Source organism: Pteronotus mesoamericanus, unplaced genomic scaffold, assembly GCF_021234165.1.
Source record: "Pteronotus mesoamericanus isolate MK-2021 breed Mesoamerican mustached bat unplaced genomic scaffold, CSHL_Meso_final scaffold_167, whole genome shotgun sequence".
Classification (NCBI taxonomy): Eukaryota; Metazoa; Chordata; class Mammalia; order Chiroptera; family Mormoopidae; genus Pteronotus; species Pteronotus mesoamericanus.
Genome location: NW_026555308.1, coordinates 26,859,419 through 26,881,519, shown reverse-complemented (window position 1 = coordinate 26,881,519; position 22,101 = coordinate 26,859,419). Strand labels below are relative to the sequence as shown.

Below are 22,101 nucleotides of genomic sequence, written 5' to 3'. Positions count from 1 at the left end.
AAAGCAAATGGAGATTTGATTTAGAGAAATAAAGAGATAATGAGATGAAAATAAACATAAACCAAAGAAAGCTATAGCAGTAGGAACATTGGGGACTTTGTTCATGTATTTCTGAAATTTCCAAGATTTTGAGGAGGAGGAAGAAAGGGCACAGGGCCACTATTCTAATAAAACTACCCCTCCTATGAGGGTTTCTTGAAGTGCATTCATTTCGTCATCCAAAGGATATTTATTCACCTCCAGTCATGGGTAAGGTCTGGACTGAGTTGTGATCACGTGGCTGGCACAAGGAGAGGTCTCCACCTTTTCCGGTCAGAGAGGTAACAGGCTGTTTGCTCAATGTTTGTTGTAAAGTCGCAGGAGGCCTTGGGAAATCTTATTATGCATTTTTATTCTGCTCTTTCTCTCTGGAGGAGGTTATTGTGTGACTGTGAGTTTATCAACGGGGCCAGAGCTTTGTGAGTTGCCTTTTCAGAGATGGGCTCAGCTCTCTGATTGCATCACAACAAAGGAGGACTGAGTGGGCGTACATCAGCGGGGGAAACGCCGGGCCAGGATCACACCGCACACCCTCAGGCTGCACTGCCGCAGGCCCGTGGGCGTTTGTCCAAACGGCACAGCAAACCTTGTGGGGACAGTATCCTATGACAGGTTTTTCCTTTTTATAATGAGAATTTAAATGACTAGCCCATGGGACCGGGAGTTGGCTAGGAGATTCAAAGTGTTCTTTCATTTCGCTCTGTGATGGGACCAAAGTTTCTGTGTTGGGCACCGGTTGCATTAGTGACCCAGTGCTTGGAAGGACTTCCTGCGGTCACTGAACTGTGGTGCCCTCATTCTTGCACCTCTATGGACAATTTCTTATTTATTTATTTATTTTTAGAGATGGGGGGAAAGGAAGAGAGAGAGGGAGAGAAACATTAATGTGCAAGAGATACATCGATTATTTGCCTCTTGCATGCCCCCAGCTGGGGTCCTGGCCAGCAACCCAGACATGTGCCCTGACTGGGAATTGAACCAGTGGCCTTTCAGTTCGCAGGCAGGCACTCAGTCCACTGAGCCACATCAGCCAGGGCATCTATGCACAACTTCTTAATACTTAATGTGGACTCAGTTCTCAGCTGGCTCTCTTCGTGTCTGTCCATGGACTTCAAATGAAGTTTGTAACATGAACAGTGATGTTCCTGGGACACCCCTTTGTGAGCTCTCAGAGTGGAGGTGGAGGCCCAGCCTTGGCTTCCTGGGTCCCAGCTGCTTGTGTTTCCACACAGCAGGTTCCAAAAGGCGGAACGCCCCAAGTCTGTGTCAAGGTCAGGTTGCCCTGTGAGTGGGCGAAGAACTGCAAAGGCATTTTTAGGCGCACAGCATGGATGAGTGTCCCTCCTCATCGGACCCGCGAGGCCCTTCCAGAAGGCTCCTCTAAGGAGCAGGGCTGGGACTGACACCGTGTTTGTTTATCTAAGACATTTTCACAGCATATTTTCCTTAAGCTTGACAGCTTGTTTACAATGGGTTTCTGCTGGAGGGCAGTTTCCAAGTGCTGTCACTTTCTGAATTACAGCTCTTGCCAGGGCAGCTCGGTACAGCATTTATCTGGGAAGGAGTTAGTCCAGCTTCAGTAACCTATTGCTGAGCTGACACTGCAGCACGGTTTTCACACCAGTCCAAGGGCCAGCTGCTCTGCATTTTACAGAGTGCTGGTAGGGGGCTGGAGTTGGGGGAGAATGGAAGTCACCGAAGAAAACCAGGGTGCCTATGCTAGGTGCTCTGATACATGTTCCCACGTTATCCCACCTAATCCTCACAATAGCCCATTGACCCAGGGGTTATCAATCATTTCCTCCATTTTTTTGCGTAAGAGGAAGGATGATCAGAGAGGTTAAGTACACTGTTTAAAGTTACACAGCTATTAGGATGCTAAATCTTGGGGTCAAACACAGGGCCTTTGGATTCTAAACACATGCGCTTTTTACTAGGCTGCACTGGCTCTTGGAAACATTTCTGGAATGAAGTATATTATCTCTCTCCTGAAAGAGATGACTCCGGGTACCTTTCCCACCCAAACTTTCCTTTCATCTAAAATAGGAGATCAAACAGGGTCACATCCATTTTTCTTTACATAATTTTTCTTCCTTTACTTCCTTTCTTCCTTCCAGCCTCCTCCCCGCCTTTCTTGTTAGGTAAGTGGATGCTTTACAAAGCTGGTTTTTAAAAAGGCCTTCAACTGGTTTAAAAGCTAGTATTCAAGTCTATACCTTCATTTTAGGAACTCTTTTAAGAAAAGTGGTAGACAAGTAAACCTCTAATCATGGTAAAAAAAATATTTTCCAAAGTATTTCCCCCTGCACTCTTTCATGTTAATCTGACAGCAGCAGGGGAAGTTGGCAGGGTGGGTGTTATTACCATTCCCACTGTACAGATGGGAACACTGAGGCACAGAGCAGCGGAATGACTTTAGATGGTGCCAGCTAGGCTCTTTAACTTCCTCTTTCTCTCCTCATCACAGTGTCCTTGTGACTTCTGAGCCAGCTTCATTGCTTGATTAACAATGAATTAGGACACACTTTGGGAGCATAGACTTTTTAAGGAGGCAACAATGGTTTTGTTTGGGGGCTTTGTTAGGCTGGGAACAGAATGCCTAGACTAACCAGAAGACTCAGCTCTCGTCTGAAGCATCACAACACTCTCTGTTTACCAAGGCTCAAATCAGGTCCTTCTTACTGAGGTTAGAGTATGTCCCCTACTTACTGTCTGAGCACTCTCACTTGAGGGGAGGTACACGAGGGAAATGAGCGGGGGTCCTGGTCAGTGTGGTAGGGGTGGCCCCTGGTCGGTGGTCAGGGCTGGGGAGGAAACGTGAGCAATGGAAGCTTCCGCATGCTGACGCTGTGCTATGGGATACGGGAATAGTACACTTCAGACAGGAAATACATATTGAATAACAATGAAATGTGCTCAGATTAGAAACAAGCAGGCACAGAAGAGGCATGCCAGGAAGACGGGCCCCGGTTTCTGAAAATATTCTAGATAGTGACATTTTTCTCTGCAGGTCCCAGAGGAGAGCACAGAGATCAAATGCTGCACTTTGTGGGTGCTGCCAACTGGGGCCTGGGCAATCAACTTCCTTCATAAGTTAAAAGAATGAAAACAACAGAGATGTTTAAAAATTCTTCCTCCTATACCGCGGGAACACTTACTGGGAAATAGTTTTCCTTTGGTGGCAGCTTCTGAGCTAGATAAATTAGTGTTTTTATGGGCAGCAGAGTCAGTATCCCAACACACAGAATAATCAGGCACTGAGCAGCCCCGCGCCCAGTAAGGACTATAGGCCGTGGTCAGGACATTAGAAGAAGGTGACCAGCAGGAGGATTCATAGTTTGGGCAGGCAGCGACAGCAGCAGTGGCCACGTCATCACTCCTAATATACTATGATCCCAGCAAAAGCGAGGAACATAAGCAAGAGAAGGAAAACGCCATGCCTCATAACAGATGGAGCCTAAACTACCAGAGGAGAGAAATGTCCAGGGTGTGTGTCTTTGACTGATGGGCTCTCAGAAGCTGGGGCTTTTTCTTTACTTGATCTGCTCTTCCCAGCAGCACGTGTCTGCTCACGAGTCACGCGCGCGCGCACACACTCACATGTAGCAACAGACCAAATCCCACACTCTCGCCAGCCTGAACCAGGCAGGTGAGACGTGATACAGGCAAGCTGAGCCAGCAGTGGGGCTGCCAGCTCCAGCTGGCCTGAATCCCTGGGGCTGTGGGCCATACTTACTAGTGTCCAAAAGAGGTAAATAGTGAAGAGTGCGACAGTGAGTGCAATCAGTCCGACGGCTTCAAGCCGACTACTAAAGTGCAGGTGGTCCACGGCGCCCCGCAGGCAGAGCCAGCCTGAGATGGTGGCCAGGGGAGTTATGAACAAGAAGCACACCATGTCTCCAAAAAGAGTCCGCTTCTCATGCTGGGGGCCTGGGTTTCTCAGCCACTGCCAAGGAGAAAGAGAGAGAGAAAGACAGGACATGGTTAAACCCCAGACAGAGTGGAGTCACATGACCCTGAAGTTGTCTTTATCTTTGGGAATCTGGAAAAACACACTTCTGACTTAGTTCTGAGATCACAAGGGAGCATTAAGGGCTCATTCCCATGCCTCCACCCCCGGAACAATAGTGATTATGATAATAATATGACAATAGTGATTATGATAATGATGATGATGATAATAAAAATGTGTCCTTGCTGCAGATGGCCAGCTGTTTTTTAAAATAGTTCAGTGGTTATTATTATAAATCACAATGAGTCTATGTGGAAGGTAGAGAGGATGTTATTTTTGGAAGGTAATAGATGAGGTGCCAGAAGGGCTCCAATGTGGCCAAAGCCTTCCAGTGTCTTGATCCAGGGAGTGTGAGCAGGAAGGGGTTAACCCAGCAGGCCTGGATTGCTCAATTCCTGCCCATTCCCAAGAAAGACCTGTTTGCAAGACTGGATCCAAGGGGATGAGCTCTGAGTCCTTGTAATATTCTGCCTGATGAACGTTTTGTATGCCTGAGGCATTGGGCCTCAGGGTACCAGTGTAATCAGATAGCTTATGCCAACAATGTGATTTATGCTGAACACCTATTTTTGCCCCCGGGGGTTGGAGCCTGAGTGCTGAGGTTAGTCATGCGGGCGCTGCTTGCCTATGCGACTGACCCCAGTAAACACGGCCGGCACCAAGGCTCCGGTGAGTTTCCCTGGTTGGTAACGCTTTGTATGTGCTGTTACAATTTGTTGCTGGAAAAATTAAGCACAGAGTAATGTGTGACACTACTGGGAGGGGACACCTGGGAGCTTGTGCATGGTTTCTGCTAGGCTTTGCCCCATGCACCTTTTCCCTCTGCTGATTTTAATTGGTATCCTTTTGCTTTAATAAACCATATAATCACCAGTATAAGAGCTTTTTTGAGTCCTGTGAGTCCTAGTGAATCACTGAGCCTGAGGATGGTCTTGGGGACCACCCACATACAGAGACTCACCTGAGTCATGAAGTCAGTAATGTCCTCTCCCTCATGTTTTAGGGCTCTGGACCTCCTACTCTTGACTGTCCCAGACATTTTAATTAGGCTACCATCTTGATTGACCCAACCTCAAAAAGGATGGGGAGAATTTTGTGCTCGTTTAACGACTAGAGCTGAGAATTCCTAGAGGACAGAGTTGCTGAACTCCCACTTGGGAAACTGCTGAATATCTGCTGAAATGTTCTGCATAATATATTCTAGAAAAAAATCACGCTTACATATTGGTGTCAGTGTATATTTCTACAACGAGGCCTGGTGGCTTCAGATTAGTATTGAAACATGTCCTCAATCTGACATTCTTGTATCACCGTCCCATGTAATAGTGAGAGAGACCGTGGGTTCCGGAGAAGGAGTGGGGTCAAACGCAGGCAATGGGGTGGGGTGGGGTGGGGTGGGGAGGGACACTGGCGGCTCCATCTTGCCAACGAGATGTAGGATTTGTTGTCCTACCAACAAATGGAGAGGCCTAGAAGTGCTGTGGGCTGGCCCCCAAGTGGGAGCGCTATGGGTCACTGAGCAGACACCCCAAGTGGCCACGGCAACAACCTTCACAAATCCACTCGTGGGAAGCACAGGACCATGACAGAGAAGACAAGAGAGGGCAGGGCTGACTGGGGAGAGAAGGGAATGTCATGCTCAAGGGTGTTAGGAAGAGACAAAAGAGCTGCAAAAGGGCAAGCAAGTTGAAAGAGCCGTGTTAGGACCAACAAAAGACTCAAGGAGTGAAAAGACTCAAGGAGTGAGCAGAAGAGACAGGTGGTAAAAGGCACAGAAGAAATTATTCTGGGAGATGCCCTTCCTTGCATGTTTGTGTGAGGCAAATACTGGATGACCAGGAATGCCCAACATGGCACTCTCCAGTAACAAGCCATCTTAAAAGGAGCTGGGATGCTGACAGAGGTCACCTCAGCTCAAAAATGGATCCAATGAAATATTTAAAAATAGATAAAGGGGAGTCAACTTGCCTGTGAATATAAAGTATAAAAAAATTAAAATAAATACCAAAATGATCAAGTGCAAATGTGTTGGAATGCTACCTCAGACATTCCAGCAGCATCAAAGAAATTTTAAAAACTCTTAATGAACGTTTTTCTTGCTTAAACGCTAGGAAGTAGGGAGTAGAAATTGGGTATTTTTATCTAGATTTTACAGAGGCTCAGCAAGGTTAACCGATTGCTCCAGGTGATTCAGAGGTCAAAGTGAAAAGGGGATCAGGGTCTTGCTTATTTTTCATGATTTTCTAAATGAACATGGATTGCTCAGATGTCTAATCAGTAAATATTTGAAAGTTAAAGTTGTAAGATATTCAGAAATGCAGATTCTTATACAGTGGTGCCCAAATTGCAGCAACCTGACTCCACTTACAATTTAGACTGTCTCTAGAAGCAGCTCTGGAAGCCTGGACTACTTTTTCTGGCTATGTTGGAACACAGTAGGTTCTCAATAACTGTAACAGATGCTCACAGACAAGCTGACATCACTGGCCAAGACTTCCTCCAATTTCTTTTGCTTGTGAATTCTGAATACTTTTTATTAAAAATAATTTAGCACTTTACTTATCTATGTGGCCTTTGACATTACCAATGAAATAACTCAGGTATGGAAGGAGGTAATTATGAATCACTACTTACCTCTGTCTGATTTAAAGTAAATTGGAAAGGCAAATTAGAAATTACTATTGCTTGTTCCCAGTTTCTTATTTCCTAATTATTTTTTGATTTTCTATATTCCTGAAAAATTTCCAGGCCATTTTATATGCACATGACCACCCAATACCAAGGTTCCACACCTTATGAACATTATATATGTATTCTTGGCTTAGCTTATTCTTTGTGTTGTCTGCTGCTGGGTCATATTTAGGTATGAAGTTCTTTAAACAGGTACTATTATGTTATTATCTGGGACTTCTTCAGAACCCCAAGAAGTATTTATCTCTTAGGTAAATGCAGCCCACTGAAACAAGACCAGTGGTAACAATATCTGTTGTTGAGAAAAAAGAATTGCCCTGTGCCATGGTAAGAAACTCTGCTAAAGATCCAAGTAGGCTGACAAAGGATATTTATACAAGCAGAGTTTATGAGAGAAAAAAATATGATTATACCTCATATTTCCAGCAAGAGGGGATGGTCTAAATAAATTATGGAATTTACTGAAAATAGAATACTATAGAGTAATTTCTAATGATACCGTACAGTTTATATTTACTGACATATTTGCTGACATGAGCAGGAAAAGAATTCTACTGAATAAAATGTGAAGTGTGATCCTGTGTATGTAATTATATATTTACATACACATTGACATTAACATTTACATAGATGTAGTGGATTCACACAGATGCAGACCAGCAAACCCAGCAAAACCTTGCAGCCACTATGGAAAACAATATGGAGAAGCCTCAAAAATTAAAAATAGAACAACCTTATGGCCCAGCAATTCCACTTCAGGGTACTTATCCAAAGAAATCCAAAACACTAATTCAAAAAGATACATGTACCCCTATGTTCCGTGCAGCATTATTTACAATAGCCAAGATATGGAAGCAACCTAAATGCCCATGAATAGATGACTGGATAAAGAAGAGGTACATATATATATATACAATGGGATATTACTTGGCCACAAAAAAGAATGAAATTTTGCCATTTGCAACAACGTGGATGGGCCTAGAGGGTATTATGTTAAGTGAAATAAGTCAGAAAGAGAAAGATAAATACCTTATCATTACCCTTATAGATGGAATCTAAAAAACAATCAAATAAACAAAACAGAAACTCATAGATAGAACAAACTGATGATTGTCAGATGGAGGAAGTTTGAAAAAGAGGAAGGGATTAAGAGGTACAAACTACCAGTTATAAAAACAGTTATAGGGATGTAAATGGAATGTAATCAATAATATTGTAATATCTACATATGGCGTCAAATGGTACTGAACTTATTGGGGTGATCACTGAGTAAGTTACATAAATGTGTAATCACTATATTGCACACCTGAAAACAATACAATATTGTATGTCAATGGTAATTGAAAAATAAAAAATTAAAAAAAGAAAACTAGCAATTATGAATGGTCTTTAATTTTTATCTTTTTATGCATTTTATCTACAATGAACATGGGTTATCTGTATAAATACATATTGTATATTAGTTGTGTATGAAACACTGTGAGGAGGCGGGGAGGTCCACCGTCTGGGTGTTTATTTCAATCCCAGCTACACAAGGTTTGTCCAGAAAGTATCCAGCCACACACTATGCAAAATAGAGACATTTATTGAAGAAGATACAAAATACAAGAAACGCTGCACATAGGACGATGACATCTTGGTCCCCTTCAAAATAGGCACCTTGGGACCTCACACAGTTCTCCCAGCTTCTCTTCCAGTGTTCAAAACACTCTGCAAAATCCTTTGTTGGAATTGCCATCAACTGCCCTGTCGTATTTTCCTGAATCTCATCAATAGTCTCATATCTCTTCCCTTTCAAAGGTGGTTTTAGTTTCAGGAAAAGCCAGAAGTTGCAGGGCACCAAATCTGGGCTGCAGGGAGGCTGGGCATTTTGAGGTTTTGCCAAAAAACTCTGCACAACACATGATGCATGAGCAGGCACATTGTTGTGATGAAGGTGCCAATCACCAGTTGCCCATAGCTATGGCCGTTTTTGTCGTATTGCATCTCTCAGCCGACGAAGAACACTGAGGTGATACTCCTTACTAACTGTTTGGCCTAGAAGGGCATACTGGTGATGGAAAAACACCTTCTCAATCAGTTAACATGGTCTTGATCTTGCTGCAACTTTGCTGTACCTTCTTCTGGCAAGGAGAATCGGGGGTTTCCACTGGGACAACTGGGACTTTGTTTCTGGGTCATAGCCATAGACACACAATTCACCTCCTGTTACGATCTTCTTGAACAAATCTGGTTCACTGGTAGCAGTTTGAATCAAATTGTTAGTACTAAAGCACTGATGTTCCTTCTGCTCTGGTAGCACAAGTCATGGAATGAATTTTGCCACAACATGTTTCATGCCAAGATCCTGCATCAAAATCTCAGACACAATAGCTTTTGGAATCCCCGGATCAACTTCTAGTTCTCGCACTGTCGATCACTAATCCTTGTTAATTGCAGCCCATACATGTTCAACATTCTCAGGTGTTCTGCTTGTTGCAGGCCTTCCAGAATGGGATCACTCTCAACAGATTCTTGACCATTTTTGAAGCATATGCACCACACTTTTATTTGCACTGCTCTCATTGCATCATCCCTGAAAGTCTTCCGAATCATCTGAGTAATTTCTGCAGGGAATGTTCGAGCTTAATGGAAAATTTGATGCAGATTCGTTGCTCCACTTGCTCAGCTATTTTGAATGTGACAGACATACAGTACACATGCTCACTCAACGGTGTCTACCGCCCTTAATGACTAGTACAGTGAAGCCGTCATTGTTCATGCATGGGCATTCCAGTCCTCTCTCTTTGGCTGCCAGGTTACATTGATATTGCACAAACTGTTCTCATTATATTAACAATGGCTGCACTTTTTTCTGGACAGTTCTCTACTATCATACATTTTGGTCTAACTCATAATTGACGTTACCTCAATTATTGTTCAATTACATTTCTTTTTCATATATGTCATTGGCCTCTCATCAGTTATACTTATTATACAGAGTATTAAATGCATTCTGTAGCAATATCTTCCTTTTCTAAACATCCAGTGAAAAGTGGGCCAATCCAGAATGGTAGGTTTGTGTGTCCATCTTCCCAAATGACCTTATCTTTATATCCCTGGCTTCTAGCACATCCAACACTCCATGTTGAATGAATGCCAATACTTATGATATGTCAAATGCTATTTTATATGCTACATGTAGTAATTGATTTACTCTTCAATACTCTTTAAAGAGGTTTATCACCATCATTTTAAACATAGAGAAACCAGTCTAGAGAAGTTATATAACTCGTAGAAGATTAGCTGTGGCTTTGGTCTATGTAGTCTAGATACAAAGACCGTGCTCCTAACTGCTCTATTATATCATCATTCCTAGTAAGAAATAGTTGGGGGAAGTAGGTGGATAAAGGGTAGAGGAGTTGGACTGTACCTTAACTGTTTTATCAGTACAAGAAATATTTACTTATCATGTTCTCTGGAGTAAAATACCAATGAATTTGTCCAGCCACTTATGAAGAGATTTTGCAACTAAAATACCATTCTTGAAGAACCTTTAGTTTAACTTTGGTCTGCAGCTTATACTTAGTTAGATGTATTTTAAAAGCTGAGGTCAGTTGATTGAGAATACTGACTGGTATGGCACATTTCAGCTGGTGAGCCCACCCATGCTGCTGCCAGGGAATCTTGGGGCAGCCCAGGGCACCATTCCTATAAATAGTACCATGTGACCCACCAATCCCTCTTCTGGGAATCTACAGAAAAATTTGAAAACATTTATTTATAAAGACATCTGTACCGCTACGCTCATTGTAGCATTATTCACAGTGGCCACGACATGGAAACCACTGCAGTTTCCTTTGATAGATGATAGGATAAAGAAGGTGTGGCACATATACACAATGGAGGCTATACCGTAAGAAAAGATGAAATACTGCCATTTGTGACAACATGGATGGACATTGAGAACATCATACTAAGTGAAATCAGTCAGAAAAAGTTAATAACTATATGGTTTCACGTATACGTGAGACACAAAACTGAAAGCAACAAACAAAACAAATAATACTCATAGACACAGACAGCAGTAACCAGAGGGAAAGGAGGTTTATGGGGAGACAGAAGAGGGTAGATATATGGTGATGGAAGGAACTTGACTTTGGATGGTGAATATACACTGCAATATATGATGATGTATTATAGAATTGCACACTTGAATCCTACATAATTTTATTAACCAATGTCATCCCAGTAAATTCAATAAAATTTACAAAAAGTGTAAAAGAAAGAAAAAAAAACATAGCCCTGGAAGTGAGCTGCTTATATTTCTGTGGCAATCTCATTCCAATCATTAACTTGTTTCTGAACTGTAAGATTGAGCTACTCTTGGAAATAGGTACAAACACCAACCAACCAACTAAACAAAATAGAAACGCGTGGTAATCAGCACCACAGGGCTTGTGAAAGCAGAGGGGATTAGAGAGCAGTCTGCTACCAGTGGCACAGCATCGTTCATTGGCTGTCAATGTACATCTGCGGTGAGCCAGGCACTAGCGATTATTTTTAAGGTGGGTTAACTGTGGGTTTGGATCTAATTACAGTGTCAATTTGTTAAATCCCTTACTGGTGGGTAGGGGTAAAGCAGGTGTGTTGCTAGAGGACATTAGATTCTGCCTTTCAGGCTCCAAGTTAATCGGCTTAAATCCCCAGGGTAGACAGGACGTTATGCAGGTCAGTTTGTACTAGAACCAGATTACACTCTGGAGGCTAATAGCTCTGATCGATTACAACCTTCCCCATGAATCTCCTTAATGAGAAACCATCATGAGAATGAAAGAAACTGATAGAAGGGCTAATAACTGATAGAACTATAGCAAATTTATGGAGCTGGGGGAAAAAAAAGAGGGCATGGTTTCGCAATGTTTACTCACTTGGGTTTCTCTGCCTGAGTGCCTACCGTTAATCTGACACTCAGTAGACATATTAACCAAGCACTTGCCTTTTTGGGGATGGGTCTTATTTTCAAAGCCCAACACAACCTACACTAAACTGTCTTGCTTGCCTGGGGAGCCACAATGTGAAAGGGGCAGTGTGATCATCAGAAGATATGCGACAGATCTTTTGCACGATTTAAAAGTGAAGATGAAACCTGAAAACCATGCATTTCAGGTAACTTGAAATACAGCAGAGGACAAAAACAAACTCGTACCAGAGTTTTAAATCCCTGAACTCCACAGACTATCAATGAATTTCCAGGACAGCTGAAGTCACACAGAAGGAAATTCTGACTCTGGGGAAGCCATGAAGATGCATGCTCCAGAGAGCCATCAAAAACAGGCTTGAAGTGTTGCACCTCCAAAGAAAACTTAACAGAGGATTTGTTTGTGACCTTAAAATGTCGATCGTCAGCTTCGGACCCTTGCCAAAGCACCAGATGTGCATATTCAATAGCCCACTCAACATCTCCCCCGAGATGACTAACAGACAACTCAAACTTAATCTGTCCAAAACAGAACTCTTGATGTATCTCTTACCCGACAACCCCTTTTTAACTCTAAGTCTCCTCCGTATCAGTAAATGACCACACCATCCACCCAGTCGCTCAGCCATCCTGTTTCCCTTCTGTGTCTGCCCCACACATCTAGCCCTTCAGGAAGCCCCACTGGCACTCCCTTCAGCATGTATCTGGAAGCTGGGCACTGCTCTCCATGCCCGCTGACGCCATCCCTCTGCCAGCATCATGTCCTGCTTCCGCGCTGGCCACCTGACAGTCCAGTCTCCAAATGACAGAGTGACTTGGTAAAAATATAAATCAGGTCATATTACTCCTTTGCTTAAAAGTATCCAATGATTAGAATAAAGGCCAAACTCTACCTGGGACTGCAAGAAGACCTGGCCGCATTCCTGCCTCCCTCTCTGACCACTTCGCCTACTACCTCTTACCCTTCATTTGCCCATATTCTTGCATGGCTGGCTCCTTCTCATCACTTAGGCCTCAGCTCAAATGGTGCCTTTTCATTGAAAACACTCCTTTCACCTGCAAACCCTACTTGGCTATATTTTCTACAGAGCACATGACACGCTCTGAAATGATGCCATTCATTTATTTGCCTGTTTGTTTATTTATTTTTTTCCTCCCACTTCAGTGAGAGCTCCATGATGGCAGTTCATTCTTGTATGCCTCAGTCCAAGAACAGTGCTGGAACAGTAGATGCTTAATGAAAATGAATGAATAAACACCCGAGGCGCTGGCAGCCCTGACCAGAAATGATCTTATAATATTAGTTAGATGAATTAAATCGATTGGTAAAGAGAAAATTTATTGGTGTGTAAACATCACGTTGTCAAGTTCACTGCTTTTAGCTTTCTAGACTATAGGTAGCATTCCTTATGTATCGCTCTCTCATTTTAGGTTTCCAAGAGAAATGACTACAGATTGTTTTGTTCCTATAAGGTGAAAAGCCTGTTGTTTCTCTTCAAGCTTCCCCCCTACCCCAAGGTGTAAATAGTCAAAGAATACCATCTATTTTTCCACAGGTCATAAAATAGCATAAGAATTGAATGCATTACTCAAGGTCCTTTGTACTGTATTAATCATAATTACTATCTTTTTTTTTTTCCCTAGAGGAAAACTACCCTGAAATATAAGAAAAAATAACTATACCAAAAATCCATTTAAAAATTATACAACTCTAGTTCAACCAAAAATATGTGCTGCATGCCGATTATGTGCCAGATATTTTTACTGAATTAAATAGCACCAGGTGGTGTTATTATCACCATCTTGAATTAGGATATTAGGCATCAGTGAGGTTAAGTTACTTGTTCAATGATACAAGGTGGAGCCTACTGCTCTTTTAAATCTTTCCTTCCACTTGCTTTAGTCTTACATAAAATCTTGATTCTAATTTTTGTTTGCTCCTACAATGGATAAGATTGGAGAAGGCGCACAGTGCAGGAGATAAAATGTGGCCTTGGAAACAGGAGATGAAATGTTGCTTCCAGTTATCTACTGCTTTGGTTCACCCAAATGCTGTGTGACCTTTATTCACTTCTTTCACCTCTTTGGGGGAGTTAAAAGTAAGAGTCTCCCTAAAAAAAGTGAGGAAGGTGCAGCTTTGAGGGGAATCAAGGACCTCTCTAGTCAGAAATTTCCATTTTCATTAAATCAGTTTCAACTGAAGAGTGTATGTATCAGCTATCAACTCTCTTTGGAGCTCTAGGCTCGTGCATCTCACTGCTTACTAGGTATCTCTCCATTTGTGTAATGAACATCTTAAACTTTACACAGTCCATGATGGAAGACTGGATTCACGTCCGGCGCTCCAACTCTCCCACATGTTGCTTTTCCCCCGAGGTTGTCCCCTGCCAGTATGTGGCAACACCAATACCTAGAGGTCTTGTATACAACCTCAGTGCCATTCTTATTCTCCCTCACCTCATTCCCCTGGATTTTATATCCAGTCTATCAGCAGATCCTGCTACTTCTGGAATGCATCTTCAACATATTCACATATCTCTCTTGAGTGCCACTACTTTTTTCCCAAGCCACTCTCATCTTTCACCTGAGCCATGTAATAGCCTCCTCACTCCTCTATTCCTGTTATCCTCAAATCCAGTATCTATAAAGCAGCAAGATCACATCACTTCTCTTACTTAAAATTCCTCAATGTCTCTGCATTACACTTACTGTAACACAGCAATTTTCAACCTTTTTCATCTCATAGCAGACATAAGCTAACTACTGAAATTCTGCGACACACCAGTTGCAAATTGCTGGTCTAACGCCTTGCCGTGGCCGACACTACCCTGCGTGATGTAGCCCAGGCGTCTGTACCCTGGTTCCACAGACCCCAAGGGGGCCCAAGATAGCATTCATGAGATCTGTGATTTTTGGGTGGGTGGGGGGAAATGACACCTTTGTTTTTACAATCTGTAATTGAAATTTAGCATTTCATTTAGCATTTAGCAGAAAATCTCAGTACCGTGAGCAGTACCTGTGATATGGTCACCAAGAGTAATCACAGATCTTTCATGTCACATTATAACTATTGCAAATATCTTGACATACTATTACTTCATAGTTATCAGCTCTGCCACAAAATGTGTTAAAGAAGCACCTACATTTTATTTTATATCACAACTTTGTCCTCTAAATATTTTGATAAATTATAATGTAAGTGGTTTTCTTTGCATTCCTACATATTTTATCTTCTATAATTAAAAATGTGACACTGAGAAGCAATCCACAGGCTTCAACAGACTGTTAAGGGGTCCACGACAGGAAAGTTTAAGCACCTGGGATCTACCTCCTTTGACCTCTCAAGCAATGCTTGTTAGCAGTGTTTCTTTTGTTTCAGAAATACTGAACTGCCTGACTCAGAGCCTTTGCAGTGACTGTTCCTTCTGCCTGGAACTTTTCTTCTAATGGCAAGTTCTTTCTTATCGGTCATATCTCTGCTTGAATGTCACCTCTTCAGGGAGGCCTTCACAAACCACCATACATTCCCACGGCAGTCATTCTTTACCACAACAACTTGTTTCTTTCTTTACCACTTTTACCACTGTCAGAAAAAATATTTGTATTTATTTTTTATTGACTTTATTGGGGTGATATTGGTTAATAAAATTATATATGTTTCAATTGTACAGTTCTATAATACATCATCTGTATATTGTATTGTGTGTCCACAACCCTACATCAAGTCTCCTTCCATCTACTCTTTTAATTTATGTACTTGTTTATTCAGTGTCTTTCTCCTTAGCAGGAAAGCTCTATTAATACAAAACATTGTTCTGGCTTGTTCACAGTTATATCCCCATTTCCTAAAATATTTAAGTTATGTTTAATAAATAGTATCTGAAGAAATATATAAATTCTTCCAAACTAGAGGATTGCTTTGGGTAGAAATCAGATGAGTTTAATTGAACTATATGCATATACATGTAAGATTACTCTGCAAATACAATAAAGTAATCTTTGCCACAGACACACACTTAGAAGTGGCCCTGGCATTCATAACGGTGATTTGGCTGAAGCTTTAGTTATATTCAAGGACACCCTGGAGATTTGTGAAGCTCCCTGGAGGACTTAGGCCAGTAAGCCAATTAATGGGCTGTAATGCTCCATAAATACTACATTTGTGTCCGAGACATTATATTTGCTGCTGGCATTATTTAAACAAATGCTACACATACTCACACCAATGGTTTGAAATTTTCCAAATATAAGATTAGCAGCACCACAGGATTAAATGGCAAAATAATTTTATGTATCCACTTGCAACTTCAGATATAAGCAAAACGGGAATCATTCCCTTTTAACTATTTCATATCGTCACTGTGTAGAAGTGAGCACAGCCAAATGGAGATGATTTATCCGAAATATGAGAAGATGCTGCAGAAGTAGGTAGCATATGTGATCAATGTAAAGCCAGAAACATAAGAGGAGATAAACAACCAAGAGAGGATGGAAAGCAAGAAAACAGAAATTTCCAGAAGAAATTGATAAATGTAAGATGCACAGAGCCAAAAATAGAAATGATTTACTCTAGGGGACAATGGAACAGTAGATTGCAGCCATTTATAAGCAGGACACAGGAGCAGCTCCCGGCCCCTGAGCCCTGTTTCATTTTGGCTCTTATGGGGCCCTGGCCCTTCAGCTGGTAAAGTTGCTGGTGTCTAATACGCTCTTTGCTGCCTGCTCTTGGAGCCCGGGTTTCTGAAACTTTGAATAATTGCTTCCAGCAGAAAGGTGGGATCATGGGGTAAAAGGTGACAGGACAGTGTACCAAGAAAAAGCCCTTTTGGAACACAAGACAAAAGATGGGAATATGAGTAACAGGAATAGGATAATAAATCTCTATTTTGATAACTGGGGATGCTGAAAGAAACAGAGAGGGAGAAAGCAAATTAAAACCAGGTCCTCAAAATGGGACCACATTGAAAAATCTGTATCCCTCAGATGCAGTGAGAATGTAAGCATAAAAACCATCCAAGCAGAATGTGGCAGAGGGATTCAATGAAATGTAAACTAGAGGAGAGAAAAGACATTCTTCCCAGGGCTATGTACTCCCAAAGTAAGCAAGAATGGGAACACTGTGAGAAAGGGAAAAATTGCTGCTAGATGGGAGAACTGTGAGAAGAGAGGAAATTTCAGATTCACAGTCCCTACAGCTCAATCTTTTGTTGCCAAAAAGAACCCCAAATAGTTAGGAGGGCCTGGCGGATCTTGCTGACAATAGACACATCCTAACAACGAATGGATTTGGAATCTCTCAAGGCTCCACTTGAAGCCATGGTTTAAGTTCACAGGCTCCAGTACTATTAGGTGGTACCTCTTTATTTTTGTTTGTAGCTTCCCACCCTCAAATTTCAAAGAGAACCCAACAGCATTCAGGCAGTTTGGATAGTGCTATGTACTTCATGCTCACATTGTTTAAGCTGGTCATGATTTTCAAGATTCCAAACATAACCTTCCTTAAACTCTTCACATCTAAAGAGTCTCCCTTTTTTCTGTCCAGGCCAACCCAGCCACCTGTGTGTGGTGCTCCCGAGGACTTTTTGCATATCCTTCATTAGGTATGGAGCGCAGACTATCAGAACAGCAGGTAAAAATACGCCACAGTGATATATGAGGGGGAGGCAGCATTTTCCATTTTGCCATTACTTCTCTTGATTATGTTCAATATTTGTAAACCATTTTGCTGCAAATCTCATGAAGCTGTTTTCAGGGGAGACTTTCTTAAGGGGTAGGGGCAACAGCTAACATGACACGGGCCACATGGGCCATAATATATCAATGACTGGTATTTACAGAAGGGGAAGTGGGAGACCGGCTGGATGAACACAGTTCCTGTCTGTGGGAAAGTGCTGCTCCAGCTGGGAGACACACATACATTATTAGCTTGAATGATCCTGAGACATGTGCCCCCTATATGTCCCCAAGGCGGAATCAAGCCAACCATGGCATAACCTAAGTTAATAACTAGCCTGGTCCTGTATATGTACAGACTGACTCACTAGCTCTTTCTTCAACACTAGCAAATTATATCCAGTGTTGTGGCCCCCACAGAATTATAATATGGCCTCTTTCCAGAGGAGGGAATTTGCAGTGAAGTGTTGAAAATCTCCTCTTACTCTTCATGCTTAAAACATTTTAAGGGTGCAGGAGGCATTTTTGGAAAATCAATGTGCTTTGCAATTTACATTACTATTTTTCTAGATTAGGGGTCCTTGCCTTAGGATATAAAGCTTCAGAAAACTTGTGACCCCTTTGAAACTGTATTTGAACACTGAATGATTATGCATTTCAGGGGAGGGGGTTCAAGCTTTTTTTCCTCCTTCAATGATGTTTTCTTTAAAAAATCGATAAAGCATTTGACATACAACATTGTGTAAATTTAAGGTGTACAATATGTTAATTTGCTACATTTAATACTGTATGATTGCCATTATAGAGATATCTAGCACCTGTATCATATTACATAATAATGCTTTCTTTCAGTGGCTGGAATAATTAAGTTCTAGCCTCTTAGTAGGTTTGATGTTGACAGTACAATATAGAGCTCTATATTCATTACAGTGAGCTCAAGTTTTTCTCAGATTATCAAGCATGTATGAGGGGAAAAAGCACTGCTAGAGAGCATTTCTATAAAATGTCTTAAGACATCCTAGCTGGTGTGGCTCAGTGGACTGAGCTCCGGCCTGTAAACCAAAGGGTTGCCGGTTTGACTCCCAGTGCAGGGCACAGGCCTGGGTTGCAGGCCAGGTCCCCAGCAGGGGGCGTGCGAAATGCAACCACACAGTGATGTTTCTCTTCCTCTCTCCCTCTCTTCCCGTCTCTAAAAATAAATAAAATCTTTTTAAAAAATGTCCTAAGATAGTCCTTGGTCCAGGCCAACTTTCTGAAGTTTGATGAATTTAAGAATGTGGGCAGTAGGGTCTTCCCTTGCAGACAAAGTTTATTGTTTCCACATTCAGTGTTCAGCATGTACACAGGGCTAGAGGTTCGGTAATAGCTTTTGAGCTTTCGCACCTATGTCTGGACAAATCAAATTCCTTAGCACCTGGGTCCCACTTGTTTCACTGGGAAATATTCAGGGGCAGCCAGCAGCTAGAGCCCTAAAGAAAAGAGACCCCCACCAGAGTGACTGGAGGGCTGAGGGGTGTCCTAACCACCGCGCAGTGTGGTGTGCTTAGACAGGAGTTTGTCACTAGCTGGCATCCTTGGCTACCAGATGCCAGTAAGTATTCTCTTCCTCTGTCCTTGTTACAAGGTCTCAGCAACTTACAGAACTCTTCCTTCTTTCCTTCCACCTGTCATCTTCGCTGAAATGGTTCTGAAATAAGAACCATTTGTGTTAACACCAATACTTAAGACATGAATTATGTGGTTGCAATCAAACCTGATGCTTTCAGACGACCCACTCATATCTTCAATGTGGAAAAGATTAAAAACAAAAAAAATTCATCTAAACTTCTGGGCAATACAGCTGACTTTTAAATGAAAGTAAGGAATTCCAAACACTTAATATATTCAACTATATGAAAGAAAGTAACCCATGGGTATGGTATTTTGTGAATGTTCTTTTAAATAAAAGAAAACCCTATGTAATATTTAGAAAAAACACAGGGGCAGTAGGATTTGATTGCCTTTTGAGAATCCATCATTTCTCCACAGACCCTGGTTAAAAACAAAAAGTAACCTAGGGCACAAAATGTTTTATTTTAAAAAATTGCATAGTTATAGGGCAGCAGATTCAAGAAAGTAACCAAATTAAATTAATTGGATTAAAGGAAGAAAAGGACTCTCATTAAGCAAAGATGGCAAAAATTCAGACAGTATAAAAAAATTACAAATGATTTCCATACAATAAAAGAGTAAAAAGAACAGGGTTTTATCACATAAGTTGAGAGAGAAAAAAGGCAAAACTTTTTAAGAGGGGAAAGCCCACAGGCATCTCTGCGCCAGTTTCCTCATTTCTAAAATGGAGATTGCTATACAGACAAATAGCAGAGCAGTTGCGTGCCTGGAACAGTGACACAGCAGAAGGGCTTGGTAAACAATAGCTAACAGGAGCAATATATTAAGGTAAATCGGATGGTGAGAAGGGGTAAAAAATAGATAAAATTATAGCAAGGAAGGTTAAGATACATTTTCTATAAAATGTGAGACCAGACCTTGCAAACATTATGGTAAGGGAAGAAAGCCAGTCACAAAGGCCCCATACTGTAGGATTCCATTGATAGGAAACATTCAGAATAGGCAAATCCACAGAGACATGAAGGAGATGCATGGTTGCCTAGGGATGAGGCAAGGGGCGGAAGTGGGGCATGGGAAGGTTGTAGAGTGAGGGCTGAAGTGTGTGAGGTTTCACTTTAGGGTGATGAAAATGTTCTAGACTTGACTGTGGTGATGATCACACAACACTATGAATATGCTAAATGTCACTTAATTGTACATTTCAAATGGGTGAACTATGTGATATACAAAATTATCTCAATAAAGAAACACGCCTGGTAAAAATACATTGAAGTCTCCTGCAGATTTTTCTAAAAAAATCCCTCCATCTTGCATGAATTCTTGTTTTTCCATATTTTCTTTCGCCTTGAAACATCTTCACCTAAAAATGTTACTTTTCAGATATATGATGAGTATATCTGTCAGGTATGCCTTATAAACAGCTGAAAACATGTATACTTTGATGAATGAATGATTTCTGGGTTTCAGCATTAAAGACATAGATTTCAAGCAGATGAACCAGTATTTAGAAAAATATTAGAGCCATTTTAATACTTCCATCTCTCATGCCTTTTCTCCCATCATCCACCAGCTTTAATACAAGTAGGAGGAGTTGCATTATTTTCTAAGACGGTGACTGGTTTCCCTTCATTTCTCATTTTTTGCTTTTACTGATTCTTCGCAGATATAAGTCCTTAGGTGCCTGTAGATTCTATTTTACAACTCCTGCTGCTCCTACTTGCCAGCATTTTCCATGTGCTATATTAGCTATTCTCCTCAGAGCCTTAACAGGTTTTGAACTTCACAATTTATTCCAACTTTCTGTTTCTAATAGCATCACTGGAGGTGAAGTAGTGATAAAATAATGTGTAGAAAAGACTTTATTTTCTTCTTTTAATCTGACCTTAATCTTCACAAACAAATCTACACATTTTCATAAGTGGCACAGCTAAGAATGAAACCGGGGCTTCAATATTCTAAACTAAGAGCCTCAAAGCAGTTGTTTTCTCTTTCATGTTATCTAAGTGCAAACATAACTTTCCTCTCATATATCCATCTCAGCGTAAGTCCACCCCCTAAGTCTGTAATAATGGATTGTGAAGAAACAGTTTTACCACAGACGACCTCAAAGGGTTCCCATCTCTTCAAGAATGGAGGCAGGCAGTGAGGAGGCCTGGCGTGGAAACGTATACTCAGTGAACGTAGAGGGGGAAAGCCAAGCCGCAACATCTGACAGGGGCGTTTCTTATCTTTTCCCAAGTTTGCTGCAACTGTCACAAAAGTGCAGCAAAGAATTGAGGCAATTGTGTAAATAATTCAAGGGAAAACCAGTGTTTTCCTTCATGAGTTGTAAAACCAGTTTCACCATTCTGAATTACCTAGATGACGGTCTTGAAAGAAATTTACCTAACAAGTATAACCATATTATAAATGATTAACCTTCACAATCATTCGTGAAAGGAGGGAGAGGGCTCTTAAACAATATTGAGTTCATCGGGATTTTTAATAACATCTTTCCTGTAGGAATAATCGCAGAAGAAATGGGTGGCTTAATAACTCAGTAAAACGAAGACTCAAATGCAGAGGAAGAGGAACGGGATGAAAAGAAAAAAAAAGGGCTAGTAAAGTCCCTTGGAAATTGAAAATGACTTTTCTGGCTTCTAACAGGATGCTATAACTAATAACTTTGTTTCCCAGCTAGACCAGAGTATGAAGAAACACTGAGAAATAATGCCATTCCACTATTCCAGCATATAATCTGGCACAGCTCAGGGCTTTGTGTTTTTTAAATAGACCTTATTTTTTAGAACAGTTTTAGGTTCATAGCAAAATTCAGTAGGAAGTTCCCATATATCCTCTGCCTTCCCACAGGCATAGCCTCTTCCACGATCAACATTCCTCACCATAGCGGTACATTTGTTTATAATGGATGAACCTACATTGACACAGCATTGTCCCCCAAAGTCCATAGTTTAGAGTTCAGTCTTGGTGTTGTGCCATTCTATGGGTTTGGACAAATGTGTAAAGGCCATTATAGTATTGTACAGAATAGGTTCACTGCCTTAAAACTCATCTGTGCTCCACCTATTCACCCCTCCCTCCCTGCTAACAGCTCTGGATTTAATAGAGGAATTCA

At 41.5% G+C, this 22,101-nt stretch overlaps 1 protein-coding gene across 2 annotated transcripts in view; it reads right to left on the bottom strand.

The window, feature by feature from the left end:
- MARCHF3 (membrane associated ring-CH-type finger 3) overlaps positions 1 to 22,101 on the bottom strand; it is a 136,700-nt gene that overhangs the window by 4,162 nt on the left and 110,437 nt on the right. For both annotated transcript variants that reach the window (XM_054589878.1, XM_054589879.1), the window contains exon 4: positions 3,776 to 3,985. In XM_054589878.1, coding sequence (XP_054445853.1) covers positions 3,776 to 3,985 — 210 coding nt within the window. The remainder of the gene's footprint in view (positions 1 to 3,775; positions 3,986 to 22,101) is intronic.